At 54.6% G+C, this 27,551-nt stretch overlaps 12 protein-coding genes across 12 annotated transcripts; 4 read left to right on the top strand and 8 right to left on the bottom strand.

The window, feature by feature from the left end:
- Positions 1 to 12: 12 nt before the first annotated feature.
- J4E90_005019 (uncharacterized protein) lies at positions 13 to 1,635 on the top strand (the record flags this gene model as incomplete). The annotated part of the gene is made up of 1 exon (XM_051434577.1): positions 13 to 1,635. One exon carries the CDS (start codon positions 13 to 15, stop codon positions 1,633 to 1,635), a length of 1,623 nt encoding a protein of 540 aa, XP_051291833.1.
- A 691-nt stretch (positions 1,636 to 2,326) lies between these two features.
- Positions 2,327 to 2,665, bottom strand: J4E90_005018 (uncharacterized protein; the record flags this gene model as incomplete). The annotated part of the gene is made up of 1 exon (XM_051434576.1): positions 2,327 to 2,665. The coding sequence occupies one exon, from the start codon at positions 2,663 to 2,665 to the stop codon at positions 2,327 to 2,329; it is 339 nt and encodes a 112-aa protein (XP_051291832.1).
- Positions 2,666 to 3,437: 772 nt separating this feature from the next.
- On the bottom strand, positions 3,438 to 4,927 carry J4E90_005017 (uncharacterized protein; the record flags this gene model as incomplete). Its single annotated transcript, XM_051434575.1, has 6 exons — positions 3,438 to 3,703; positions 3,848 to 3,912; positions 3,958 to 4,180; positions 4,232 to 4,331; positions 4,600 to 4,667; positions 4,717 to 4,927. 6 exons carry the CDS (start codon positions 4,925 to 4,927, stop codon positions 3,438 to 3,440), a joined length of 933 nt encoding a protein of 310 aa, XP_051291831.1.
- A 2,952-nt stretch (positions 4,928 to 7,879) lies between these two features.
- J4E90_005016 (uncharacterized protein) lies at positions 7,880 to 8,578 on the bottom strand (the record flags this gene model as incomplete). Its single annotated transcript, XM_051434574.1, has 1 exon — positions 7,880 to 8,578. The coding sequence occupies one exon, from the start codon at positions 8,576 to 8,578 to the stop codon at positions 7,880 to 7,882; it is 699 nt and encodes a 232-aa protein (XP_051291830.1).
- Positions 8,579 to 9,813: 1,235 nt separating this feature from the next.
- On the bottom strand, positions 9,814 to 10,773 carry J4E90_005015 (uncharacterized protein; the record flags this gene model as incomplete). The annotated part of the gene is made up of 1 exon (XM_051434573.1): positions 9,814 to 10,773. The coding sequence occupies one exon, from the start codon at positions 10,771 to 10,773 to the stop codon at positions 9,814 to 9,816; it is 960 nt and encodes a 319-aa protein (XP_051291829.1).
- A 1,311-nt stretch (positions 10,774 to 12,084) lies between these two features.
- Positions 12,085 to 13,612, top strand: J4E90_005014 (uncharacterized protein; the record flags this gene model as incomplete). Its single annotated transcript, XM_051434572.1, has 3 exons — positions 12,085 to 12,248; positions 12,305 to 12,406; positions 12,454 to 13,612. 3 exons carry the CDS (start codon positions 12,085 to 12,087, stop codon positions 13,610 to 13,612), a joined length of 1,425 nt encoding a protein of 474 aa, XP_051291828.1.
- Positions 13,613 to 13,770: 158 nt separating this feature from the next.
- J4E90_005013 (uncharacterized protein) lies at positions 13,771 to 14,727 on the bottom strand (the record flags this gene model as incomplete). The annotated part of the gene is made up of 1 exon (XM_051434571.1): positions 13,771 to 14,727. The coding sequence occupies one exon, from the start codon at positions 14,725 to 14,727 to the stop codon at positions 13,771 to 13,773; it is 957 nt and encodes a 318-aa protein (XP_051291827.1).
- Positions 14,728 to 15,493: 766 nt separating this feature from the next.
- Positions 15,494 to 17,061, top strand: J4E90_005012 (uncharacterized protein; the record flags this gene model as incomplete). Its single annotated transcript, XM_051434570.1, is given in 2 exon segments — positions 15,494 to 15,498; positions 15,516 to 17,061. The coding sequence occupies 2 exon segments, from the start codon at positions 15,494 to 15,496 to the stop codon at positions 17,059 to 17,061; spliced, it is 1,551 nt and encodes a 516-aa protein (XP_051291826.1).
- A 139-nt stretch (positions 17,062 to 17,200) lies between these two features.
- Positions 17,201 to 19,195, bottom strand: J4E90_005011 (uncharacterized protein; the record flags this gene model as incomplete). Its single annotated transcript, XM_051434569.1, has 5 exons — positions 17,201 to 17,416; positions 17,472 to 17,815; positions 17,868 to 18,687; positions 18,737 to 18,902; positions 18,957 to 19,195. The coding sequence occupies 5 exons, from the start codon at positions 19,193 to 19,195 to the stop codon at positions 17,201 to 17,203; spliced, it is 1,785 nt and encodes a 594-aa protein (XP_051291825.1).
- An 826-nt stretch (positions 19,196 to 20,021) lies between these two features.
- On the top strand, positions 20,022 to 20,782 carry J4E90_005010 (uncharacterized protein; the record flags this gene model as incomplete). Its single annotated transcript, XM_051434568.1, has 2 exons — positions 20,022 to 20,366; positions 20,426 to 20,782. 2 exons carry the CDS (start codon positions 20,022 to 20,024, stop codon positions 20,780 to 20,782), a joined length of 702 nt encoding a protein of 233 aa, XP_051291824.1.
- Positions 20,783 to 21,567: 785 nt separating this feature from the next.
- On the bottom strand, positions 21,568 to 24,194 carry J4E90_005009 (uncharacterized protein; the record flags this gene model as incomplete). Its single annotated transcript, XM_051434567.1, has 2 exons — positions 21,568 to 21,806; positions 21,857 to 24,194. 2 exons carry the CDS (start codon positions 24,192 to 24,194, stop codon positions 21,568 to 21,570), a joined length of 2,577 nt encoding a protein of 858 aa, XP_051291823.1.
- Positions 24,195 to 25,552: 1,358 nt separating this feature from the next.
- J4E90_005008 (uncharacterized protein) lies at positions 25,553 to 27,366 on the bottom strand (the record flags this gene model as incomplete). Its single annotated transcript, XM_051434566.1, has 5 exons — positions 25,553 to 26,194; positions 26,244 to 26,320; positions 26,377 to 26,779; positions 26,831 to 27,192; positions 27,243 to 27,366. 5 exons carry the CDS (start codon positions 27,364 to 27,366, stop codon positions 25,553 to 25,555), a joined length of 1,608 nt encoding a protein of 535 aa, XP_051291822.1.
- Between the last annotated feature and the right edge of the window lie 185 nt (positions 27,367 to 27,551).

Raw genomic sequence — 27,551 nt, 5'->3', positions numbered from 1 at the left:
ACCACCACCAATATGGCATCCGCCTCTGAGGAGATCACGCCCAAGATGGACCAGCGGTCGGACAAGTCGGTCCCGCACTCTTCGAGCGACGTCGAGAAGCAGGCCGCACCCCCCAAGGATGAGCTTCAGCGCAAGCTTTCATCCCGACACTTGCAGTTCGTCGCCATCGGCGGTACCGTAGGAACCGGAGTCTTCATTGCTAGCGGAGGTTCCATCGCCACTGCTGGGCCCGCTGGCGCGCTCCTGGCTTACGTTTTCGTCGGTACTCTGGTCTACTCCGTCATGCTCAGTTTGGCTGAGATGGCTACCTACCTACCCATTTCTGGTGCATTCACACAGTATGCTGCCCGCTTCGTCGACCCCTCGCTAGGTTTCTCCATGGGCTGGATTTACTGGTTTTCGTGGTCCATCACCTACGCACTCGAACTCACAGCCGCTGGACTTATCATCCAATGGTGGGACTCGGATCTCAGCATCGGCATCTTCATCACCATTTTCTGGGTACCAATCACGGCCGTCAACTTTTTGCCCGTTGATATTTTCGGTGAATTCGAATTCTGGTTTGCTCTCATCAAGGTCGTTGCCCTTGTCGGTTTCTGGATCTACGCCATCTGCATGAACGCTGGTGTCGGCGCACAAGGCTACATTGGCTTCCAGTACTGGAACTCTCCCGGTGCTTTCGCTCCATACCTTGCCGAGGGCCCTGTTGCCAAGTTCGTCGGTTTCTGGGCTGTCCTCATCCAGGCTGGTTTCGCATACCAGGGTACTGAGCTCTGCGCTATTGGTGCTGGAGAGTCCGCGAACCCCCGTGTCACTATGCCTTCGGCTATCCGAAAGACCTTCTGGAGCATTTTCACCCTTTTCGTCTTCACAATTTTCTTTGTTGGCATTCTGGTCCCCTACGACAACGAGGCTCTTCAAATTGGTGACACCAACGCCGGCTCATCTCCTATGGTTATTGCTTTCCAGCTCGCCGGAGTCTCCGCTCTTCCCGATATCTTCAACGCCATCCTGCTCACCGTCGTTCTCTCAGCCGCCAGCTCCAACGTCTACTCAGGCAGCCGTATCCTCGTCGGTCTTGCGGAGGAGAAGTGTGCCCCTGCGTTCCTCAAGGCTACCACCAAGCGAGGTGTCCCATACTGGGCGACCGCAGTCACCGGCGCCATGGGTCTGCTTGCCTACATGAACCTTAGCGCCAACGGTGGAGAAGCTTTCAACTGGCTCCTCAACATCGTCTCCGTCGCAGGTTTCATCGCCTGGACTTGTGTATTGATCTGCCACATCAGCTTCATGCGCGCACTCAAGGCTCAAAACATCGACCGTGACACCCTCCCATTCAAGTCATGGGGTGGCCGCCCACTCGCCATCTACGGTGTCACTTTCTGCGCCATCATCACCATCACCCAAGGTTTCACCGCGTTCGTTCCATGGAGCGTTGAGGACTTCTTCATCGCATACATCAGTTTGATCCTCTTCGCCGTACTTTACATTGGACACAAGCTCATTACCAGGAGCAAGTTCATCAACCCCGCGGAAGCCGATCTCCTGAGTGGAAAGTTCGAGGACGAAGTTAGCGAGACCTGGGAAGAATCTTCCGCCAGTGGCTGGAAGAAGATGATCAACAAGTTCTTGTAAACATTGCTTCATGGCAACAAAAAGTGTTTTGGATTCTATTCGATCCGATAGCATAGCGTAGCGTTTGAGGCATAGCATTTGCACGGCGTTTTTCATTTCTAGCGTTTAGGCCGCGGCAGATACCAGTGTTAATGTTTACTCTTCATACTTCAAATCTCTTTGATCTGCACACGGTGAACTTGTTCAGGCCTGTTACATTTGCTGATCTTTCAGCTCCTTGTGGCTGTGCACTGGTCATCTCAGCCATATCCAGTCTGTCCTTTGATCAACACCGCCACACTGTGGCTATGCTTGTTTACTGAGATGATCATCTTAACGATGGAATGAATCACTCGGTGTACAACACACACTGAGTTCACCGATCCAGGTCAACACCACCGTCATCAGTCCTCGTAGTCCAGTGCATGGACTTGTCGTGTCAGATGTGGAAACTTGATCGCTGTGACACACATGCGGAGTGACGTAGCGGGCGCCTTAAGCTTAGCCTGCAAGCATAAGATTGTGGTGTTGTGAACTCCATATTGATTTCCGAATGCCGTGGTATCAAACTCCAATATCATACAAGAACATGCTAACAAGACTCCATCGCTCAGTAAAGTGTCGAAACCGCATCAAACCCCGCTTTCTCCCTTCCAATACAAAAATAGTCGCCCTCGTCTCACTCCGCATAGCTCCATCTCGCTCGCGTCGTCTAACCCCAGAGTCTCACAACCTCCACAACGCCCAGACTCAGTGCAGTGATCTGCAGAGCGCGACTTGGTGAAAGCATGTCGGACGCCGCGCTTTCGGTGTTGTTTTTTCCACCAGTGCCCTTTCCACCCTTGCCTCCTCCTTTGCCGCCGCTGCTGGCTCGTTCTTCGAGTTGAACTTCTGGCATAACTAGGGTGTCGCGTGCGGCAAGCGCTTCGCGGAATTGGGCGCGAGATCCGATGAGTGCTGGTTCAGCTACCGCGTCTGGGTTGGCGACGGGTGCTGGGTTGGCGAGCGCGACTGTCGCGAGGAGAAGAGTGGTTGCCGCAGTGAACTTCATGGTGGTGCTGTTTGGGGTAGATTTGCAAGCCTGTGTTTGGAGATGGAGAGTTGCAAAGGGGGTAGTGGAATCGAGGTAGGGTTTTATAGACTAATGAGTATATTAAGAGTAACTGGCTGATGTATGAGTCGCCGCAATGAGTCTTTGGTGTAACCTTGAGGCAGATTTGATGAGTTGTATGCACATGGAAAGGAGGCGCGACGCATCGCATTTATGTATTCAGGCCACAAGCGGTGTGCTTCTTGAATTACGCCGTGGACGCCTTAACGCTGTACACAGCCTGCGCGCGCAGAGTAAGATCGCCAACACAGCCTGCTTTCAGCTTGACGCGATTCTGGTAATGGTCTGTGACGTCGTGAGGGTGTTGGACCAATTACAATCGTTGTATAGCCAGTCATGGAAAAGCGCGAGATTGGGCTGACGGCTTGGCTTTCTTGGCAGTCAGCTGAACAAGGCGTTCCGTCCCGCTCTTGGTCGCCTGCCTCGAGAGCTTGACAGTCTCCAAGGACTTCCGTCATTCCTGTTGCTGTTCCAAGTCAGGAACGCAGCCAGCGATATGAACGTAGTATTGGTAACAGACACCTCACTGGACTCTCGGTTCCAAATGAAGCTCGTGTCACCTGTGCTAGTTCGCAGAAGACTCGCTAAGTCAACGTTCAACCATTCATAGTATCCCGACAGTATAAATCGACATTGCAGCATTTGAACACGGGATGCGAGCTGGGAAGCCGTACGGAGGTTTGTAAAAGTTGTCTAGATTGTACATGGATGACTAACAGGAGACTTGTGTATGCGATCCGTATGAACCTGACAGATCATGTTTGCTGTCCGATGTGAACTGATCCTTGTCCTGGCTTGAGGGTATGTGTTCGAGGCGAACGTGTCCTGCTTCGCGTGGCTTGGACGAGGAAGAGGGAGAGTTTCGCATCGCGTTAGGGAAGAACTGCCGTGCCATTGGACGAAGAGCAGCAATGCTGACGGAGATGATTCCCAGACTGCACTCGCCTACTGACATGATGACGCACTCGACGCTCTGATCTGTATGTGTGTTAGTTCTCATGTTCGTGTGGAATAGCCGACATCGATGCGAGTCCTGTTAGTGGCAGATATAGCAGTTCGTGCTCTGCTTGCTGCATCCAAAGACACACTCCATCATGATCCTCAAATCGAAGGGATACTTACAGGTAACATCCAGGACGCGTAAACGGTCCAAGAAGGCAATACGGACAATGCCCAATATGCTTGCGCTATCAAACGTCAGTGAAGTTCGACGACCTGCCGTCTACACATACCTTGCACCTCCTGCCAGTAGCACACATAGAACGATTCGTTGCCTTTTTGGCATGTTCAGCCTCCAAATATGAGGTATAGGTAACGCGCAAAGGAGAAGATCCGTCGCGACATTAACGGCGGAGCTGGCGTATAGATAGGTGACGTAGTCGACGCACACTGGTTCGAGGGTGAAATTCCACGCTCCTTGAACCGGACGGCATTGGAAGATGGTGACGAAGATTCCTAACAGTACTTCAGCACATGTCACGTGTCGGGAACTGTGGCTTGTCTTACCTGAAATCCATAGACCGACAATGCACACAGATATCGCGTACATCCAGATGCGGAAGGTCTTGTCGTGGATGAAACGCAGGTACGATGATATGATGGCGATCTTCGTCAACGCAATAGCAAAGGCGTATAGGATTTGGCAGATGAAGAGATACTACAGCGCGTTAGTTGTGACAGCTCAACCAGCCCATTTTCAACATTCATGACAATCGCCATAACCATAATACGGCACCCAATGAAAGCTTGGCACCTACCAATATACAGTCCTTCAAAGTGTCGAAGAGCGTCAACATGGGTAGGAGCCAGATGTGTCGCCCGAGGCCATATTGGGTTGCTAACATATCGTTAGCTAGATTCCACACTCGAAGTACTTGTTGCTTACCAGCGATACACACTGCAGCCAGAGCAACAGTGAAGACGGCGGCGCAAATGATAAGGACTGCCATATATCAGCTGGGACCTTTGTGAGGGAATAGGTTGGCCCGTACAATCGTCTATGAAGATATGGCCGACGTATTTCGCTCTTGCGAAGAGGCGGAGACCGACAGTCAACACCACCAGAGCGATGAAGACTGCGCATGTTATCGTAAGACTGTTGACCTTCGAAGTATGGTCGCTGAAATCGAATTGAGTGATGTCGACTTCTATACCACCGAAGAAGACGGGGTCTGCGTTGGGGTTGGAGTTCTGGCTTGCCATAATGCAAGGTCTCAGTGGGTTCAATGTGAAATGAAGGTAAGATCCGCAACAATCTGTGTAGAGGAGCCCGAAGGCATATGAATCCACGTAGAGGTCGGGCCGCAACCGGCGTAGTCTTACGGGGGCGAGTGGCCTGTGGGATATGCACGATGAATGCGCAATAGACCCGGTGGATCCCCTTATTATCTCTCGGTCAGCCGTTGTGTGGCGTCTTTCGTCAGGGCCTTGGGCGGTATCATTAGACTCTTCCATCAGACCGGTAACCCTAACTGACATGCGGAGCTAGCTCTTAATGCCAGAACATGAATCCGGAACGAAAAACAACATTCCTTCCAGACCTTTGGATCTCTGGTGTTTGGTTTCGGCGCGCCGTCGACGTATCATGGTTCTCTGCCAACCTCTGCCATTGTATGGTTCTGTGTCGCCAGATCACCTCTTCAACATGCAATTACTCAGACGATTATCGAAGGGATTCCCCATTCAAATGTCGCGCTATTGAAGAAGTGCGGGTGTGCCGCTCTGCGCTAGCTGACGGCCTCTTCGTCCCCATCACCTGCAAGGGCAGGCGCAGGCACCAATCTAGCTGATCGACCATCCAGAGGAGCCGCACCAGAGTCTATCGGATTGATAGCATGCTTGTAGGCCACGGAAGAGACCCTGTGGCATTCATCCCGCGGAAGTAGCTGATGCAAGTGTATGGGCGCACCGCCAAAGATCGATCTTAGTCCACCGTGCTCTCGAGATGGCACAATATCCTATGCGGTAATGATGGCTACCTTGGGGATGGCTGAAAGTATAATTCATGTCGATCTAGTTTCTTCCCCCTAGGAGTTCTCGACCGGCTTTGTTCCGCGGGCACTACGATGGTAGTGATACTTTCCATGGCCCCTGCTTACTCAGACAGCAATAGCGAATCAGCAGCATCCCGAGGCATCTGTCCCTGTACATAGACCACGTGCTAATGTACTCGAAACTTTGGGTGTACCGTAAAATCTCACAGTAGATGCGTCCCGCAAAGCGATTGCGAGAGCCGCAGTCTGTAGCCCGGTCCAGAGTCCAGTCAGACGCGCGGCGTCAAAGAATTCGCAGATTTTCTTGCTTGGGCACCACTGGGTTTGTATGATCGGTTGAGAGGAGGAGCATTCGCATAGAGCGAGCGACGGCGTCGAGGCACGTTGAACGGCGTGCAACGCGATGGGGCGGGGAGGCTGGAGGAGACACCGCGGACGGGACGGACTCGCTTCCGATGGCGCCGACATGTGGATCACACACGCTTCGCAGCACTGACTCGAACCATCTCCTCGCCATCAGGTCGCTGTTTTTCCTCTAAAGAGATAGGTGTCATACATCTCATGGCAATTTGCGCGCATTTCCATGAACCCAATATCGTGAACCTAATCGGCGTGATCATAGCGATGCCTGAGACTCCACGTGTTGTGCAGCGGCTTGTCCACGAATGGCAAAACTTTCGACTTAGGCCCAGCATCGACAATTCCAGTTCTTGGGTCGATGTCATTAGCTCTGCATGATGTAGTGCCTGGCCCGTGAATTTTACTTAGTTCTCAGGAGCTCCTGCATACATACATACCTACTGTGCGCAGCCCGAAGCACACCACTACACAAAGGTCGCCACGCAGAAATGTTATTCATTCTATGCGCAAGACAATTCCAAACTTTGGTCGAATGGATCGGTAGCTGATGACTACGCGGCGGTGGCCTCCGCAGCTTGGCGAACTCGACAGCACAGCGGAGCCCCGATGGACGCGTCTCCCATCTTACATGGGAGCATCAAAGTCATTGGCCTATCGAGACCCATCATCAAGGCACGGAAAAGTCAGGCCTGTAGCAGGTAAGGCCAAGATGACAATTGACCGAAGTTTTCGTGAGGAGACGAGGCTGAGCCGGCGGAATCGACGCGCTATTAGGGCCGTCTGCGAATGAGCGATGGTTGCCGCGACTCTGCCGATGCTTGAAAGCGAAAACATGGATGAGGTGTCGTCGTCGATACCCATTGTCCTGGGACGCTGATGTTCATATGTAGGTGGGGTGTAGCAAGTGCAAATGATTTTGAAGGTAGCCCCAAAATTGGTCACTAGAAGCTCACATTATTGTACAACTGTCAACGTGCGCTCTGGCAGTCTTCTTACTGTATATACATCTATCATCGTGATATCCGCGATGTCGACATCCACAGATCCGACTGTACCGCTCCCGACCGAGACAGAGAAAGACCGCAAGGACAGGGACGATGATGACGATGACGACGTGAGCTCAACTGCACCTGCTCCAACTCCAACGCCGCCAACACCGGGTCCTCCCGGGAGACCATCACCGGCCGATGCATCACAATCTTCGCAAACCTCTCTTCCTTCTTCAACCTCGACGCAAGCCTCTGCTTCAGCGCCCGCAGTTTTAGAATCTGGAAATGGCGGTCTGGGCGTTGGCGCGAGCGCTGGTATCGGCGCAGCAGTCGCCGTTGCTGTCATACTACTTCTACTGGGCGGCTGGTTTTGCGTGCGTCGAAGGCGAGCTGGAATACGCCGGAAGAGCACCCTGTCACAAAGTTCGTACGACTTGGAGAATGCGACGAAGGGGAGCGAATGTGGAGCCCTCGGGCCAGCGGAGATGGAGGCTGGGGGTAATAGCGAGAAGAGCGCTTCTGAACTCGCCAGTCCTGTTGTTCCCGTGGAGGCCGTTGGTGATCGTCGACTCTTTGCTGCAGAATTACCAGGTTCCGAAGTCCTTCCAAACGACGAAAAGAAAGGAACTGAGGAGCGACTCTTTCCGGACTCGCCAATTGATGACGAAGACGACCAGTACCACGTCGATTCGAAGAGTATCGAGGATAAGAAAGCGTCATGTTGACGGTCCGCTAGCATCTTATGTCGTTACGAATCAAAATATATTTTTCGCGCTTTCCTAGCGGGGAAGCCAATCTTGGAAATCTCTCTCTCAATGATTGGTGTACTCGCGATGACCCGATGGGAAATGAACATTTGGAGGCGGTGATACTGGCGAACCGTCCTGCGGGGTGTAGTCCCTTGACAGGCGCTGCAACGGCGAGACTCCACCAGGAGAAGCCTCAGGTGGTGAGACCATTAGCAGCGGTACAGGAGCGCGTACGGGTTCGGTGGTATGGCTCGTGGTATTCGGCTCCAGTGCCATGCTCCAAGTCCTCCATTGCTCGAGCTTTTGAACGTACAGTTCCTCCGCTTCTGTCCTGGCGTGAACGTTGCCATTTCCCTCCACTTCTTGCGCAGCGGTATCGCCGTGCAGTTCTGGTATCTGGCCTGCATCCAATTCGTAGATGATCCGAGCATCGGCTTCAACAGGCGGCGGTGGTGGTGTTGGCAGCGGTGGTGACGAGGCGGACGTAGAATACCAAGCTTTCTCCTGCTGTCCTGCTTCGGCATCCATCGACTCTCTCTTTGTGGTCTGGAGCTGTGCTCTCCGAGCCAGCACACGGTTCCTTCGTCTGATCGCAAAGAAAGCAAGAATAGCGATAACGACGATCGATACGGAGCACGCTACTCCAATAGCAATACCACGCTTGATGCCAGGAAGGGCCAAGTCCGTTTCGATTGCATTCTCCTCTTGAGTGGTCGTTAGGTTGAAGTGTTTCGATGTGGGGGATGGTGTGGGTGTCGCCATGGTTGAGGGAGTCACTTGACGTTTCGCACACACGCAGAACGTGAGAGGATGTGGGAGTTAGTACTCTGTCCCAGAGTACAAGTTTCGGGCATATGCAGTACATGTCGGAGCAAATATTGCGGCGCAGTCGTGAAGGCTGCATGATCGTCGCACCAGCCTGGCTATGAAACCATGCAAGAGGTGCCTTCGGCGGCTACAGGATTATGGATTGGGGGCTACAATCACGCCGCTCTGGACCAACCATGCCCCGGCGCGTAGGGCAGTGCAACAGACGTGGAACGTGGCACAAGCTTGAAAACCGGCATCACGATCCTTTTTAAGTGGTGGAGAGGAGTTGGGGTTGCTGTAATGTAAGGAGCGTGAGGCGTAGGTACGGTATGCTTACGTTGCGGCACGAGAAGCGTGGAGGAGTGGCGGTGCGGCGTGTCATCATTTGCCTCCTAGGTAGAACTCGAACACCACGCTCTCACCGGACGCTCTCACAAGTGCCCCCATAGTCCATATCACCGTGCGCCATGTGTTTCCAAACCATGAATTACGCGCTGAATGATTTTGCAGAGGCCCACCCAGGCAGTTTAAGCGGGGTGTCTGCGGGTGCCCGCATCCTGCGCGGCTCTGCGACTCTGCGGCTCTTTACCGACATCTCATCAACATCGCCTTTCTTCTCTTCTCAATGTTTAGAAACACCAACTGATACAAGCTCTGTCGCACTGAACTCAGCCGCGAATTTCAAACCCAGGGACAGGTTGCTAGGCTGCCTCATAGCCATGGGGGCCGCTGGCCGGTCAGCCTCGCTGGCGGCCTGAACCCACAAGTTCGGGGAAGCGGCCCCATGCGTCGACACGCCTACTAGTTGAGTCAAGCAACTTCGCAAGAACTTGCTGTGAGTACCGACGGTCGCCACATTTTCCTTACTCAGACAATGCGTCTTTTGTTGGTGTCAAAAACAACCATCGCAGCGAGCCGATGTTAAGTAGCGAACTGCGCGAAACCAAATCGCATCGGATGCCCTGCTCACCGCAAACCAGGCCTATCGGGACGCATTGGAGTCGCACGGCATGCTAGGTTCAATGACTTCATCGCATACATCACAAGCACGTGCCGATTACTATCGTGAGAAAATTGGATTATCATTAATCTATCGTGATCTTCTGTGAATCATGTAGGAGCTCGATGACAAAGTCAAGTAAGTCCATCATTCGTAGCCATTTGTGCGGCTATCATGTCGTAAACGCTTAAGCAGGAGGAGAGGTAGGCTCAGGGACGCCGGGAGGGCAGTGCCAGTGGTCATCGTGAGGCTCGCAGGCCTCAGCGGGGGCAGCAGCGGCAGAGGTGGCGGCAGCAGAGGCAGAGGCAGGAGCAGCAGACGCGGAGGCAGTGGCGGAAGCAGTGCTGGTGGCAACAGCGGAAGACTCTTCCTCAAGAGCGGTGTAAGTGCCGGGGCAGCCAACACCGGGAATGACGATGTCGTGAGCGTAGGCCTCAAGAGCGAAGTACTGGAGAGTGTCGCTGTTCCTCGCGGCGTAGGTAGCGTTGTTCTTGGCAAGAGCGATGGTTCCGGGGTACTTCTCCTCTTCTTCATCGTTGTAGTGCTCGACGACACCCTCACCAACCGGGGGAAGGTGGAGAAGACGGTGCAGAAGGTCAGAAGCCCAGAAGGTGTTGGTGGCGCCGTTGGCGACGTCGTATCCGAGCATGCACATGGTGGAAAGAGGCCTACGGATCTCGTAGGACAAGTCGCAGATGACAGTCTCGGAAGTCGCGTTGGAGCCGCGCCAGTGACCGGCCCAACCCTCCTGGTCGCAGTTGCCGTCAATGTTGTCGCAGCGGAAGAGGATGCCAGACTTGTCGCCGTCGGCAATCTTGGTGAACCAACCGAGGGGCTCACCAGTGGGAGCTTCGCCAAAGTACTTGGTGTAGACCTCGGAGTTGTTGCCGAAGCGGAGGATGTGGTCGCGGGCATGGCTGACGATGGTCATTGTCTCATCGAGACCCTTCTGAATCATGCTACGCTGGGTAGCGTTGCAAGAAGCGTGGATGGGGAACTGGTGAATAGCACCGGCGTCCCAAGCTGTGGCAGCAGGAGCAGCCTCGGCGGTGTGGGTGACGGTGACAGTTGCCTGGCGAGGGGCAAGAGGTCCGGCCATGGCGACGGAGGCTCCAAGGAGCATGAGAGCAGAGGCACGAGCAGCCATTGTGAGATTGATCTGAGGGACTTTGAAAGGGTCTTGGGAGTTGATGTGCGAACCGGAGTTCAGTGAGTGTCCCGAGAAGCTGGTTGCCGGATGCTTGATGGAGATACTTGCAGACGAGCTGCAGGCCTCTTTATATTCTACCAGAATGACATCTCACCACTGAGGACTGTTCCTCTCGGTGCTCATGTACCGACGTCCCCGCAACCTCGACCGCCGAGAGGTGAAGAAAAAACGCCTCATGGCTGCAGCCGCAGGTACATCAACCGGTATACTGCCGGTCTATCGCCTTTCCGGAGATGCAAATGCTACACTACACGGATCTGGAGGCTGATCTATACCTTGGCCTGACGTACAATTCGAATGGTTGAGCTTGGCATGGAAGTGCATGGGGGCCTGGGCGACATGTTTTCCACTCAGAAGGTGGATTTATGGGTATGTAAGTACCATGATGGGCGCCCAATGGCGAGAAATTCTCCCACCCAGGAACATGTTGTCGGGAGGATTACCTGCGTTCGGGAAGGCCGAAGACATTAATGTGGGTGGTCGCTATGTTCCGAAGCGGCCTCCCACGCGATATGTCATGTTGAGAGTGAAGCAAGGTAGAAGTACGATGATTATGGAGTCACTGTTCTCCAACGGGGCTGATAGCTATGCAACCTGTTGCCGTGTACAACTCTTAGGCAGCTTTAACAACTCTTACTGGAAACATTCAGACAACTGCCATAGTGCCAGCTCTGGAGGTTGAACGACGAAAAATGATACTAACCTCAACGCTTGTAGGTTCATCGGAATGTTGGAGTTGTCAGACCTGGTGTTAGTGCTATGTGCCGAAGAGCCTCCTAGCCGTGGAGGTCACGGCTACTACGATCATAGTACGATGCATCCCCAACACACCTCGCCAAGACCTCCGCTACCTAAATCATTGCGCTATCCCACCCACCTACTGCATCTGTAGCGACGCCGCCTACCTAAAAGCATTCGTGTAGCCTCTGATTCGACGTTTGCTCCGAGACAAGACTTATGCCAAGGTAAACCATCCAACAGGGTACTCAATGCCAAGACCGCCCGTGGCGCTCAGTGTGAAGCAACGGCAAGCCCAGAGACAAATGGATACCGAAGAATTCTTCGCGGCATCCTTGTGGGGGGCTGCCTTGCCCCATCACGGTACATGCGTTCCACTCCGCTGACACGACGAAAAGCTTGAACGAAGTCGATATATCAAGGGCCTGAGCTGGTATCACTTGAACAGCTTTTACATCCGTCGGTTCGCTCGTTAAACATATCCGGTAGACCCTGAACATTCATTCAGCCATGCGCTCCACCCTCTCTGCTGCAGTCCTACTGCTTGCGGGCTCTGCCGCTGCGCAAACACCCACCGTCACTGTCACTCAAGCTGGCGCGACTACCACCGTCTTCACTACCGGAACTCCGTCTATCACGGCTGTGTCATCATGCCATCCCCATAACACTGTTCTGTATGTGTGCCCGTTTTCAACTTCGGTTGGTAGAGTTTAGCGCTAACTCACAACAGCTATTGCATGTTTGGCTCAGATGAGTACCAGGTAGTCGGACCCACTGCGACAGAAGAGTTCCAAGCAGAGTACACGCAATGTCACAAGCATCAAACCGACACGTAGGTACCACCCATCACGATGTTTGACTGAATGCTGACTTGAGAAGATACTGTGTCGACGATGCCGGCGAAGATGTCCTGCTCATGACGGATGCTGAAGAATCGACAGAAGGCTCCTCGCATACGGGAGAAGAGTCAGCTACTGAGAGTGAGCCAGCAGGAAGCAAAGGACATTGCCACGACCATGCCGGTGTTGAGCACTGCGTCGGTGGAAGCGAATCCGAAGTCAACTGCGATGCTCCCCAGCGCGACTACAACATCCCCCTACGAGTCGGCCTGCTCTTCGTCATTCTCTTTACCAGTGGACTTGGTGTGTTTACCCCCGTCCTGACCCGGAAGTTCAACCTCGTTGGCGCCAACAACATCGTCTTCGTCGTCCTCAAGCAGTTTGGAACCGGTATCGTCATCTCCACCGCATTCGTCCATCTCTTCACCCACGCCCAGCTCATGTTCGCAAACCAATGTCTGGGTGTTCTGGAATACGAAGCCACCACCGCTGCTATCTTCATGGCTGGTTTGATGCTGTCCTTCCTGGTCGACTACCTCGGTGCGCGCTTTGTCCAGTGGCGCCAGGGAAAACACATTGCTCCCAGCACCGAGGTGGCAGCTAGTGGGGACAAATCCGGAAACAGTTCTCCTTCAGCAGAACCCACCCATGACTTCAACCGCAGTCATGGCATTGCCCACGCCCATGGTCCGATGCGCGAGGCTACCCCCATGGAAGAGAAGATCAACGTAATGAACCTAGAGGCGGGTATCATCTTCCACTCCATCCTCATCGGTATCACGCTTGTCGTCGCAAGCGATGGATTCTTCATCACCCTCTTCATCGTCATCCTCTTCCATCAAATGTTCGAAGGTATCGCTCTTGGAACTTGCATCGCCGAACTCCCCAAGGCTGCTGCTGGTACGGCGCAGAAGCTCCTCATGTGTGGTACTTTTGCGCTTATTACACCTATCGGCATGGCCATCGGTATCGGAACGCTAGACCACTTCAACGGCAACGACCCCAGTACCATCATCGCCATCGGAACACTCGATGCACTTTCCGCTGGTATCTTGACATGGGTTGGACTTGTAGAGATGTTGGCAAGAGACTGGATGCACGGAAAACTGCTCAACGCAGGTGCTGCCAGGACCTTCAGTGCCTTGTTCGCGCTCATTTGCGGTCTTATTCTCATGAGTGTTCTAGGCAAGTGGGCTTAGCCAAGCCGTTCTAGAGGAGTGTAAGACTGTACGATGCTGAAGTAATGACTTTACGGTTCCACGTTGGGATGAGTGTTTGGGCTCTTACTTAGGCCAGATCGTGGTTTGGACTGTCACTTAGCTTATACCCTTAATGCCAATCCTACAAAAGAATGCACCTATTCTACGATAGTGCTCTTCATACTCTGCTTTCCAAAACTATCCCATACCTCTGCTCTCCATCCCTCGGGTGTTGGATCGTGCTCCAATAATATTCGATACGGCTCATCGACGTATAGCGGGCTCATAGCACGATATGCTATGGACTTGGGCACTGCCTCTGTATCCCCATTCTTACTCGTATCCCGCCAAAAGTCCAGCATGTTGATGAGATTGAGCGGCCCATGTACAACAGCATTCCTGTGGCCCTCAACCTCTCGACACCACTCAGGCAGATAGTGTATCTTGTGCGCATTGAATGTCAGCGCTGAGAAGCGAAATAGCGAAGTTGGCGTCTGGCAAAAATCCCTCTGGCGCGTACCAGTCGGCAATTCTTTCTCTTCTGGCTTGGGTAGTGCTTTCATCGGATTCTCAGGTGTAAGCTCACGCTGGAATACCCAATTACGGCGGTCTGTTAATGCAACACCGTGGTCATTTGAGAAGGTCTTCTCAACACCCACGAGTAGCATTTCTCCTCCATTCTTCAACGTCTTGGGCTCAGCACTCAGCAGTTTCGTCGTCTCTTTGACCTCCTGGCCCACTCTCAGCAGTGCGTTCCTGTCTTGCGCCCACGTCAACTCGCCGCCAGCCCACATCCGCCTAGTGAATGGAATCAGCGGGTTCACAGTGCGATCTGTGCCATCAAGTCCCAGTTCGGCTTCGATGATCGAGGGGGTGAAGTAGACTAGGTGGTAGCCGGGTGGAATCGGCGTACCGGTTGGTGGCGGATTGAAAGAGGAGGGTGTACGGTTGAGTGTTATGGAGAGCAATTGAAGTTGATTTGCATCAAGAAGCTGTTTACGGATCGAGACGGGCCCCCTTTGGAATCGTGTGAGGAGTTCACTACATGCTTCCGTTGCGGAGGCTTGGCGGTGGGAGGGGCCTGTAGAGAACAGGCGGCGGGCCACGGATGTCATGATACAGCTATTTTCCTAGCACCCTGGAGCATCTAGGAACTGCTCACAACGAGTTTGATGATGCGAGATGGACAGTCAGTGATGGTCGATAACAAGAAAGGTGGAGGAAGATGCCGAAGGATAGCCGATATCGATAACGTCACCCTCCACGGACAATTTTGGTAACCGACTTCGGCGTCTTCCAAATCAAAGCAAACGTCGAGCTTCGGCAACATGTCCGAGCCACCACGGAAACGCGCGAAGTTGGCGTGTGTGACTTGCAACGCGCGACGCGTCAAGTGCGATGTCACGGATCGCCATCCTTGTAGCAACTGCGCAGCCGGCAACGTCGAGTGCGAAACGCGTGAATCGAGGCGCGGAAAGCACGTCCGGAAGCCGCGGGCCGAGACTGAGGTCCGCAGCAGAACGTGAGTTATGTCCACTTGGAGTGCTCTGTGGCAGTTACTAATCCCGAAAAGCCCACCAAGTACATCGGCTCTGAGCCCGCAGCGACACGAGGATGAGGTGGCGGCGTCACATGTCCTCGCGTCGCTATCGTCGAACTTCCACAGCCCCGTCAACCACACGCCAGCTTCCGGAAGCCAATACCAACTTCACACTCCGGCAGTGTCAGCAGAACAGCAGAGTAACCCACCTACAACAGGATCTGTCCACCAAGATGATGCCGTTTTCCTTGGTGAAAGCAGCTCTTTGCGCTATGTGACGACGAGCGAGGCTGGTGAGCCATCAGAAGCAGCAGCTCATCGCCGACAGTCCTGTTTTCGTCATGCCGTTCCAAGCGCTGCAAGAGCAGAATCGTTCGTGCCAGAGTGGGAATCTGAAAGACGTCTTGCGCGCAAGAAGATCCTACAAGCAGAGGGAGCCTTTTCGTTTCCTCCCGCCGAAGTCCGGCTCGAGCTCCTTCAGGCGTACTTCAAATGGTTCCATCCACACTTTGCAATCATAGACGAAGAAGACTTCTGGGCCTCGTACCAAGACTTTACGTTCTCCGCATTGTCTTTACAAGCTATGATGTTCATTGGCGTTATCCACTGCGAAGAGTCTACCCTCAAGGCTCTTGGGTGGGGAAACCGTCATCGAGCGAAATGGTTCTTTTATATCAGGGCAAAGGACCTATACGACTCTACATACGAGACTGACAAGGTAAAAGTCATACAAGCTCTGTTTCTGATGAGCTTTTGGCGAGCCGGTGCGCTATTGGAGAAGGACGCGCGACATTGGCTAGGCACAGCTATTAGTCTCTCGCAAACAAGAGCACTACATCGTTCCGGGGGCGATACTGATGAGGGACGCGCGAGGGTCAAGAGGAGGCTTTGGTGGGCTATCTATGTGCGCGAGCGACAATGCGCATCAGCTCTGGGGCTACCGTGCCGCATACGCGACAAAGATTGCGATATTGAGCCGTTGTCTTCCGCGGATTTCACTTCTGCTTTTTCGCCGTCCACTCCTCTCGAGGACCGCCATAGGTCCACGGTGTACACGATAAGTATGGTGCAGCTGGCGGTCTTCCTTGGCAGAGTAGTGGATGCCGGTTATCTGCCGGGACGGGAGCTCGCGCCCGAGGAGAGAGTCAAACTCCGCAACGAGCTTTACAAATGGAGGCAAGACCTTCCAAGTACTATGCAGCTGCATAGCGATGCTGGCGACCCGCCCAACTTCCAAGCCAGTATGCTTCATCTCGCGTACAACAATCTACTCATTCTACTCCATCGCACCAGCTTCGTTGTAGACGAGAACAATACCACATCCGCGGACGGGAATGTAGCGCTACAGGCAGCAGCGCGCAACTCGCGTATAGTCGAGGATATGCTGCCTGACGGCAACATTGGGCACGCTCAGATGCACGTCATCACAAACCTCTTCAACACACTCTGCATACATGTTGTCAACTTCCGGCGCTCGAACGGCATCAATCGCACACTCGCTGAGCATCGAGCCAAGCTTTGCCTACTGGGCCTGCAAGAACTTCAGAAGACGTGGGAAGTTACCAACTGGGTGTTACAGCTATTTTTCCAATATCTCGACAGAGAAACAGCCTCGAGGCTAGCTATGGAAGCGGATGACGGAGGCGCCACGAGGAATGTTGGCCAGTCTACTTCGGTTGGAACTACTGTGCAACTGCCGTCGCAGCAACAAGGTATCGATAGCATCGCAATTCGTAACACCCAACATGATATGGAAGGTCCTGCGTCAGCCGCCACCAGCCCTAAGCCCTGGTCTTGGACCCTGGACGAAGCGGATCAATATCTTTTCACGCAGATTGAGAACGACTTTGCTTTTGGGGAAGGCACCCTGCAGCAATGGTGTCCAGAGGACGTGCTCATACCCGAATAAACGGATGTCGTCTCGCCAACATCGCAGTAAATTGTTACGAACACATGTAGCTCTCGCGATTCGCGATCCATTCTTGCCGATGGGTTACTACAGCGCTAGGTATCTCCGCAAGCATTCACATCCAATCTTAATCAAAACCTCAGTTGTAGACTGGCCCACTTGGCGCATATCCAGTCAGTCTCGTACCATTTGAAGGCCTGAACTTCTCCTCCTTGAACCACACGTGTGCCGATTCAGACAGCTTCTCGACTTCCGAGAAGGGGAATTCCGGCTTGGAGTCAGAGCTCGCAAGGAGGTCGTAGATGCCTTGAGCATAGTCGGGACCAATGTTGTACACTTGTGCGAGGTACTTCTTCTGTTCGGGCGTCAGTATGCGTGGTGCGACTGAAGGATGCAGGGCAGAGATTTACCTGGATATCAGCGTACTTGACAAACTTGAGCATGTTGAAGGTGTTGGTGATGGTATGTTGCCTCCTTTCAGGCGACATGACCCTGCTCCACAGCTCCTTAGCCTGGTCGTACTCGTTTTTCTTTGCCTCATGCCAGTAGTGGCTCTTGCGGCTCATAACGTTGTCCGAGACCTGGTACGGCGCCTCGGCAACATCGGGGCGGAACTTGTGCGCGAAGCTGTTGGGGTTGTATTGCTTGTTTCCTGCGTGGTTGGCATCGACACGCATCTGGCCATCGAACTGGAGAGGCGCGAAGGACTTTGACATGAATGGGCAGTTGACGGGGATCTGGTGAAGATTTACACCTGCAGGAAGTTAGTACACGTCTCATATGCACTGCTCACAGCCAAAACTTACCAATTCGGTGATACTGGGCGTCGCGGTAGAAGAACATGCGGAACTGGAGCAATGGATCGGGCGAGTCCTCAATACCGGGGACCATGCTGCCGGGTGAGAAGGCAGCTTGCTCAACATCGCGGTGGTAGTTCTCAGGGTTCTTGTTCAACACAAGACGGCCAAACTCCTGCATGGGGAACTGCTTGCGCGGCCAGACCTTGGTGACATCGAAAGGATCGAAGCCAAGCTTCTCCGGATCCGCATCCTCAGGCTCCATGACCTGCACCATGGCGGTCCATTCGATCTCCTCGCCCTTCTCAATGGTCTCCCACAGATCGCGCTTGGAGTAGTCTGGGTCCTCACCGCACATCTGTGTCGCTTCTTGCTGGGTGAACTGCTTCTGGCCGTGCTTGGCAATGAAGTGGTACTTGATGTATACGAACTTGCCTTCGGCGTTGACCCACTTGAAGGTATGGCAACCGTACCCGTGGTTGAAGCGCCAGCCAACGGGAGTACCGTGGTCACTGAAGAACATGAGACCGGCATGGTTGCTCTCGGGTGTGTTCGCCAGAAGATCGAAGATGGCATCGTAGTCAGGAAGGAAGTTCCTGGGGTTACGAGCTTGCGAACGGATTACGTCTGGACCTTGAATAGGGTCGCGGCAGAAGAAGATGGGGAAGTTGAGGCCGACGATGTCGTAGTTGCCCTCCATGGTGTAGAACTTGATGGCGAAGCCACGGGGGTTGCGGGCTTCATCGGGGTATTCGCGACCGACCGTAACCGTGGAGAAGCGGATGAAGATGGGAGTCTTTTCGCCCACGCTGGAGAGGAAGTTGGCTTTCTAGGAGAAGTCAGGTTTGGCAGCTGTGAGATGATCAAGACAGACGTACCGTAAGAGCGTCAACCTTCTTGGTGCACTCAAAGTATCCAAACGCGCCGGAACCGCAAGGGTGCACCATACGCTCAAGGTTCTTGGAACGGTTGAACGTCTGCTGCTTCTGGAAGAGGAAGACATCGCTAGCCACAGGGATTCCGCCTATAGTCTTGCTGTGTGCGCTATGAGACGTTAACGACAATGTTCTTGAGGTGTGCGGATACTCGCAAGCTTACGGGTCAATCCACGGGATACCTTCATTAGAGGTAAAGTAAGGGCCATCATCCTCACGCTTTCCGCCTTGAACTGCGCCCGTAATCTTCGCAGCTATATCAGCAGGTCCCTCGTTAGCTGAGCCCATATGGCTCTGCCTTGGCGCACGTTTCTCTCCAGTAGCGCTTTGAATACCCTGAGAGATGGCCTCGAGGGGATGTTGCAACGGGTCATTCTGGGAAGCGTTTGCACCGGTCGACATGGCTGCGGTCAATTTGCTTGGTAAAGATGTGGGAATATCCATGAAGAAGCAACAGCGGGTGCGAGTTTAAGAGGGCATCTTGGAGGGCACGTCATCGCTGTGTACATGTGCAACGGCTGTTGCGGGTATTTTGTATTTTGTCACGTTGATGCGTCTCTGACGCGTAGAGGAGAGGGGTAAGATGCCACGACTTCACGTGCAGGGACAGTTGACAGCTGGATTGGTGCTTCGAGGCTTAGTGCAGCAGGTATCGACAACCTGGGTGGATTGGATGCTGTCAATATTTGTTTGACCAGGACCGCTTTTAGTGGGCAATACCCTTTTGGAAAGATAAGACTAACGCTGAATCGCTCATTCGCCGTGGCAGTTGCAGTCCGCGGATGGTGTGGAGCGTGGTGGGTAAAAAGGGCATGGGAATTCTAGACTTTCGCGTGTTTCGGCATGGTGGCAATGTGACGTTTCCGATCCGCTGCATCCTGCATCATCAACACGTCGCTCCGCGGAACGCTACTCCACCTTGCACAATTATCGGTACCAAACACACGACATGTGGGCACTGCTTCCAGTCCAATCATGCATCAGATAATCGTCATCCACTACACTGTGCGACATCACCGACAAGTTGCGCGCGCATGTCCAAAGCGCAAACACCTGGGCAGAGAGCAGCTGGACAGTGCAGGAACGCACCTCTGGCGAAGGAATGACGTATCATCGCGGTGATAGCCATGTGAGACAAAAGCTCGCGACTTACCTCGATAATGGATTTGATACACCTTCTATTCAATCCTCACTACTCAATCCTCAATAAGCATCCCACACCATCACAATGTTCGCTCCTCGTGCCATCGCATCACCACTCACCCGAGCCGCCTTCAGGCCGCAGACGATCCGCATCGCTGCCAGACCAGCCTACCTTCGCATCCAGGCAGCCCTCAATTCGACCATCTCAGAAGCCATTACCAAGGACCACCGCAAGCTAGAGACCTACTACAAAGAGATCATCAACAATCCCACCGACATCGATCATGCAACCCGCTACGGCAACCAATTCACATGGGAGCTAGCCCGGCACTCCGTCGCCGAAGAACTCCTCGTCTACCCAGCCATGGAAAAGTACATGGGCGCAAAGGGAAAGGCGCATGCGGAATTAGACCGACAACAGCATCATGAGGTACATACCACTCTTTCCATGCCAATCCACCCCATGCCCCAGACTAACAAGCTACGCAGGTGAAAATCCTCCTCAAAGAGTTCCAAAACATGGATCCCGCATCCTCATCCTACATCCCCAAGCTAAAACAAATCTGGTCCCTCCTCGAAAAGCACATCGCCGAAGAAGAAGGCTCCGACCTACCCGCCCTCGAAGCCGCCTTATCCTCTGCGGAGAACCGCGGAAGCTCAGAGTCGCTGGCCAAGAACTTTGGTCGCACAAAGATGTTTGTGCCGTCGAGGAGCCATCCTAGTGCGGGCGAGAACCCATATTTCGAGGGCCCGATGGGCATGTTGGCTGCGCCGATTGATCATATTGCGGATATCTTCCGGAAGTTCCCCGAGGGAACGGTTAGTCCGAATCCGAGTAAGAAGTGAGGGTGGGATAGGTAGTTGAATGTGAAACTGTACTCTATGTTATGGATCTGTGGATACTTGAGAATACGTGGCATAGGCCGTGATCACGTGTGGTTCTTCGAGCAGTAAACAAGTAGGAATGCGCCACCTGTACAAACATCACGGCAACCACAACATATGTAGATGGTCATGTTGAACGTATCAATTCGCATAGGTATTCGAAAGGAGACGTAAATGCGAGTATTGTACAAGAAAGAAGGTTCTCGCTCGCTCGCTCACTCTTCGCCATGCTATGCTATGCCATCCCCGTCGCTATGCGTAACGAAAGTGAACAGAGAACCTCCCCTTAAACGCCAGCCAAGCGCCAAACAACATTGAACAACAAAAGAATGCCACGTACTATCTTAACCAATCCAGTACTCTGCGAATGCGTTTGTGTTCGCGCCTGACCCTGCCACCGCCTTGTGGGGATGGACGATGATCGAAACTGTGCTCCAGTCCACTGCTACTTCGGCGGTGGCGCCTCGAAACGAGACGTTGAGGCGGGGAGCCAGGGCTTGGACTCTCCGGAAGGCCAGAGGATGCGGTATGTCGGTCTTTCCAAGGGTTGCTTTTATATTTGTGGGATATCGGATCTGCCAAGTAGTGTAGTGGCTTCTCCGTCGTGGTGTCCTCCAATACGAACTTGAAGGACTTTTCTTGTGTTCTTCGTCGTTCTCTAGAACCCAACTAGCATAAGCACATGCTCTGCATATCCTCAAAGGAATGATAACATGCAGCATCATGTGCAAATCTTTTCACTGTGATCACCTTCCTCCGTCGTCGATCTCAACCTTCCTGGGCCTGTCGCGTTCGCGCTCGCGCTCTCGCTCTCGCTCGCGGTCGTCGTAGTCGCTCTCATCGTCGTAGCGGCGACGTCGCTCACGATCGTGGTGGCGACGCTCTCGGTCGCTGTCACGCTCCTCATCATCCCTATCGTCCTTGGAACGGTGGCTTCGCCTGTCGCGGTCGTCACGGTCGCGGCGGTCATGGTCGTACTCCTCTTCTGCGGGTATGTTAGTATTGATCGTGAAACAAAGCCCAATGTCAACGTACCTCTGCTCTCGCGGATCTTCTTGGTGCGATCAGCGAGCTTCTGGATCTCTTCCTTGGTCAAGACACGCAGCACGATGACACAGTCCATCCGCTCTTCGAAGCGCTCCTTGGCTTGCTCCAGGGCTTCAGGGTTGACGAGACGACGATCGATCCTTGTCCATCGGGCTCCGACAGGAATGTCTTTGCCCTTGAGGGCATCTTTATGTGGCGCTACACCCTCGCGGATGGGCTCGGGGTCCTCGGGGAACTTCTCAGTTGGCTTGCGAAGGATGCCCTTGACGGGCGCAACGGGCTCCTTGGGTGGTTCGACAATCACTACGCTCTTGCCTGTGGACTCCCTCTCCATTGATTCCGGCTCCTGCACCATGCCTCCGTCATATGTGCTCAGAGGGCGATCCCTGGGAGGAGACGCACGCGAGCGGTCTTCGGGACCTCGAGACCTGTCACGCTCATCCTTCTTCCTCCGTCGCTCCTTCTCGCGATCAGAGTCGCTGTCCTTGTCGCGAGTGCTGCGACTAGAACGTTCTGCTTCCTGCTGAATGCGTCGTCGGTACTCCTCGTCAGGGTCCAGAGCAGCTTCCTGGGGTGCGGGGTCCCTCCGGCGTTCGGCATCGCGATCAACGTAGTGACGTGGTCGCTCTTCGTCGCTTCCCGCAGTAGACGGTGCAGGTGCCTTGCGAGAAGGAACCTTCTCTCTCTCATCATCTTCGTATCGACGCTCGCGAGGCTGAGGTATGTAGTCGGGTTGCATCGGAGGGTAGTCGGGCGCTGCGATAGCTGCGGGGGCAGCGGCTGGGGCAGCAGCCGGGGGCGGTGGAGGCGGCACAAGCGAGTTGCGGCGGCCTTCGGACTTCCTCTCTCGTCGCTCATCAGGACGGTCTCGCTTGTCACGCTCATCGTATTCCTTCCGTCGCTCACGCTCACGCTCTCCTGACGAGTCTCGGTCGCTACCACGGTCCTTGTCACGGGCCTTCTTCATGTAACCAGCGCCGGCCAGGGTCGCTGCTACGCCTGCTGCTGCACCAGTTATGGTTTGCACCAAGCCACCCTTTTCTTCTCGGCCGCTCTCACGCTCACGGGGGCGCTTTTCGTAGTCCTGCGGTGGAACGGGATCTCTGTCACGGGATGAGCGAGGTTCAGGCATGCGTGCCTCGGCGCGGTCTGGCTGGTAGTAGTGGTTGCTAGACTCTTGTGGCCTCGGTCGAGGAGGTTCGGCAGGAGGGTATAGAGGCTGTCGGTCCAGAGCGTGGTGGTCGTGTGCGAGGCTTGGGGGGCCTGGTGCAATGCCGAAGCCACGGCTGGTCACTTCGCGGTCCTCAAAGGCGGTGCTGTGGCGCTTGTTCTCGACACCACGGCTTGGGCGGTCGTAGTCATCGCGGTAAGCGTCTCGGCGGGGCTCCTGATGAATGGCGGCAGGAGCGCGGGAAGTGCGAGAGGAGGAGGATCGTGCGAGGCTTGAGTCTGGGTAGGGATCGTACTTGGGAATTTCGCGTGCCCCTCGTTCAATCGAGGATGATCTGTCGTGGGGCCGCGGGATGCTGTTGATCTTGTCGAAGCCACGTGTGGACGGGGGAGGACCAAGTTCGCGAGTAGAGGTACGAGAGGGACGATCCGCAATCATGCTGGTGGGGCGGGAGCCACGTTCCAAGCTGCCAGCACGTGGCCTCCGCCAGGCTGGCTCTGTGTCACGGTACATGCTCGCGGGGTCCGTGTAGGAGTAGCCATCGCTGTTGCTCAGGTCGGTAAGGCGCGACGGGGGCTTGCTACTGTCGTGGTAGCTGCGGCCGCCACTTGTGATACTGTAACCCCGGTCTGCATGATCCCGGTGGCGTGCGGGCTCGACCTCAGCAACGAGCTTGGTCAGGTGGCTGCTGTCGTCGACGCTGTAGACCTTCTTATGGCCTCGTGAAGCGGCCGGGGTGATGTAGGTATCGGATCCCTTGGCATAGGAGGGCGTGAGTGGGCTCCGCGGTCGTTCGGTGTGGGTGTGGGACGAGTATGGGGTGCGGAGTGGCAGCGAAGTCGTCGGCAGGGCGCTGGTGCTCACATTGGGGCGGGTCAGGTCGTTGGTGTTTCGCCGTGGACGTCCAGTGTACGAGTCGTACTTGGTGCTGCTCGCGTGGGAAGAGGTCGTGGGGCTGGGCGTGTAGTAGGGCGTGTGGTGCGAGGCGTGCGAGGTGTGGGAAGTTCCAATGCGGTCGACGCTGGAGCGTGGCGAGCTGGGACGGCCATAGTAAGACGAGGTGTAATAGGGGTCGGCGAAGGTGCCCGTCGAGGACCTGGCGGGGTTGGAGTAGCGGCCCCGTGGGGACGAGGGGCGGTTGTATCGCGTGTCCATGCCGCCTGATAGGGTGACGGTCTTGATATGGAGCGGAGCAGTTTTGGCAGCAGTTTTGGCGGCGGGTTGGGTGGACAGCGAGTTACGGCGTGGGGGAAGGGGCGGCGCAACGGTGCTAGAATAAGTATTCGACCTCAGGCCAGGCGGCTTAGTGGGGAGGAGAACGCTGCCCAACATCGTGTCAGCCCAGCCGTGGTTTCAAAAGGGGAAATGGCAGGAAGGCAGGTGAAGAGAAGAAGAGCAAATGGCACCAACGAAGGAGAATTAGAAATTAGGCCTGGCGAAGAAGAAAGCCGCAGCTGGACGTACATAAGGGCGTTTCGACAGCGAGGATGCAGCCGGTGGGCTCAGCCAAGTAGGGTCGACGACTAGCAGCGCGAACAGGTTGCCCGATGGTTGTAGGATAGCCCAAGTTCCCTGGCGTGAGTGGTGACAGGGGGCGGGGGTACTGGCACGGTGTAAAATCAACGTGATATTTGCAGGCGGCTCCCAGGGTGTGCCCAGCAGCGTGCTATGGGCTCTCGTGGTGGGGACCGCGAGGCAGCGAATGAGGCGGACAAGCGCGGTGGGGGGCTAACGGCCGATGTGCACACGGCGATGGGAGCGATGGGGTGCAGCGCGCGACACGAGATGGACAGTAAGGATAGACAGCAGGAGGGTGAGGATTCGGTCGGGTACAGAGAGCGTGCCCAGGCCGCCGCCCGCCTGGTTTCGAGGGTGCGTGGAGAGCGTCAGATTGCACTATGTCATCGCCCTCGCTTGGGCCCGCGCACCCCTGCAGGCACAGCCACTCAGCAGCCGGCATGGCTCGCCGCACAGAAACAGGGTCCGCTCCTCCTACCAGTTGACTAGATTTCAGACTAGCTGCAGAGGATTTACCACGTTCCACCGCGACGCTTCACTCTACCCAGGTGCCCACTGCTGCCACAGGCACGTCAGCACATGCGCCCTCGACCTGTCAACAACGTCGCCCCGCCGCCTAGCTGCCCTCTCTAGCTGTTACAGACGTCTTCCGCCGCCCAACTGACCCCGCTAGCTCGGGATAGCCCTGTGATACCCAACTTGACCGCCAGGTCCGCCATGGCCTCGTGACTCGTCCGGTGCGACTGCCCTGCGCGGGCCGACTCAGCTCCTCGTTCCGTTCACGATCTTCGCTGTATGAACACGTCGTACAGATCCTGATGCACAGTGTAGTCTCATGTTCGCGATCGATTGGTCTAGCTACACGGCCATGGCTTCGGCATCTCTCAGCTACCGAAGCACTCCTCGCGGTACTAATCCGCCGGACGCGCCGCAACGTAAGCACTGAACATTGGCTGCTTCTTGCTTTTTGCCATCGCCTCCTCCCGCCCGATGCTCTACACATCCTCGATCTGCTCAACCCGTGAAGCCTTGCCCACGCCGCTTTTGGTCGAATCGGCATCGTCCGTGGCGTGATGGTGCCTGAGCTGCTTCGCCCGCGACTTGCTCGGCACCGTATCCTGAATGCAACCCCTGATGATGTTGCCCTCGAACAGCTCGCCGATGGACTCCAGTCGCACTCCCTTCGTCTCAGGCACGCAGAACACCGTCCAGACACCCATGACAATGCACAGCGAGCCGAATAAAAGAAACGTTCCGTACGTAATGTTGTCCAGCATCAGGGGGGTAATCTTTGCGATGACAAAGTTAAAGAGCCACTGCGTCATCAACGAGGCCGCCATGAGCAGAGAGCGCACGTGGTTAGGACTGCACTCCGATGCCAGCACGAATGGGATCGGTCCCCACCCGAACGAGTAGAACACGACGAAGAGATAGACGCACATGATGGCGAAGATTGCGTTGCCATCCAGCTCACCTGTGGGTGGGTGGACTGCCTGGTTGACGCCAATGTAGTACATCGCAAAGGCTTGGCCCATCGAGCCGAGGATCAACGACCACTTCCTTCCGAGTTGCTCGGTGAAGGCCATCAGGCCAATCGCGGTAACGGCGATCTTGACGATACCGTATACTCCAGTTGCCTAGTTGCATGTTAGTCTGGCTCGCATGCAGTCTTTACAAAATACGTACGAATAGCCCGGAAGAGTTGCCAGTGAGGCCAATCTGCTTGAAGATTTGCGGCGCATAGTAGTTGATCGAATTGGTACCTAACCAACACGTCAGTATATGCCTCAAATGCAGATTGCATGTCGGAACTTCTTACCGGTCCACTGTTGCCAGAACATGAGGATTACAACAAAGCTCGAGCGGTACAGCATCTTCTTGCTCGAGCAGGCAGCCCTGAGCTGAGCCATCATTGGCATCTTCTCATGGCCGTTAAAGTCCGCAATGATCTCGTCTAGCTCCTGCACCACCTCAGGGTTCTCGACGCTCTTGCCGCGGACGTGGGCCAAAGCTTTGGCGGCTTGGCTAAGCTTGTTCTTCTCGACGAGCCAGCGGGGAGACTCATTCATGAAGAGCATGCCCACAAGCAGGAAGGCGCCGGGAAGCATCTGGAGGGCAAATGGCACACGCCACTTTGTCGCGTCTGTGGGGCTAGGGATGTCGAGCGATATGCCGTAGTTTACGAAAAAGGACAGACATATACCAGTCACGTTGAAGAGTTGCTGCTAGCGTTAGTGGGTCGGTTCCAGAAAAGCAGTCTTGACAGGTCATACCATGCAACCAATACAACGTCCTCGGATGGCCCTTGGCGCATTCTCTCCAATATAGGTAGGGACGACCGCTGAAATCAGACCAACGCCGAAACCGCCAATGACGCGTCCAATGTAAAGCTGTGTGAGACTTGTCGTGCCAATTCCGCATAAGGTTTGGATCAAAGACCCAAGGATGAAAATGACGTCCGCAATGATTAGGGCCCATTTGCGCCCAAAAGTATTTGAGACGTAGAAACTAGACAATGCACCAAAGAAACACCCCGCCTGAAGAACAGAGACGATGTTTCCCTGTAGGTTGGCAAAGTCTTTGCTGTCCTTATCTAGGGCGAATGAGTGCTGGAACGCGTCCATCGTTAATACACCTACAAGCGCGTTAGCCATGATCATTACACGTGCGGATACGCAAACATACCTCCGATAAGACCCGTGTCCCAACCGAACAGCATTCCACCAAAGGAAGCCACAGCGGTGAGTACATAGGCGCGACGGTACGTCTTGATGTCCGCCCACACCTCAGACATGTTGAGCTTGGCCATGATTGCAGCGCGTCGCAAAGGAAGCCAAATATGACAGAAGAAAAGCCCGACGCGAATGCGATGGCGATGCGACGAGCGGTCAAAGACAGTGATGTCGATCTGTCAATGTACCTAGGTAAGGTAACATCGCGGCAAGCATCCGACTATATATCGTCAGTTTCCCCAGCCTCGCAGCGCCCAGCTAG

Source organism: Alternaria incomplexa (assembly GCF_024043165.1).
Source record: "Alternaria incomplexa strain BMP 0042 chromosome Unknown scaffold_6, whole genome shotgun sequence".
Taxonomy (NCBI): domain Eukaryota; kingdom Fungi; phylum Ascomycota; class Dothideomycetes; order Pleosporales; family Pleosporaceae; genus Alternaria; species Alternaria incomplexa.
This window is presented reverse-complemented; position numbering and strand designations above follow the sequence as displayed.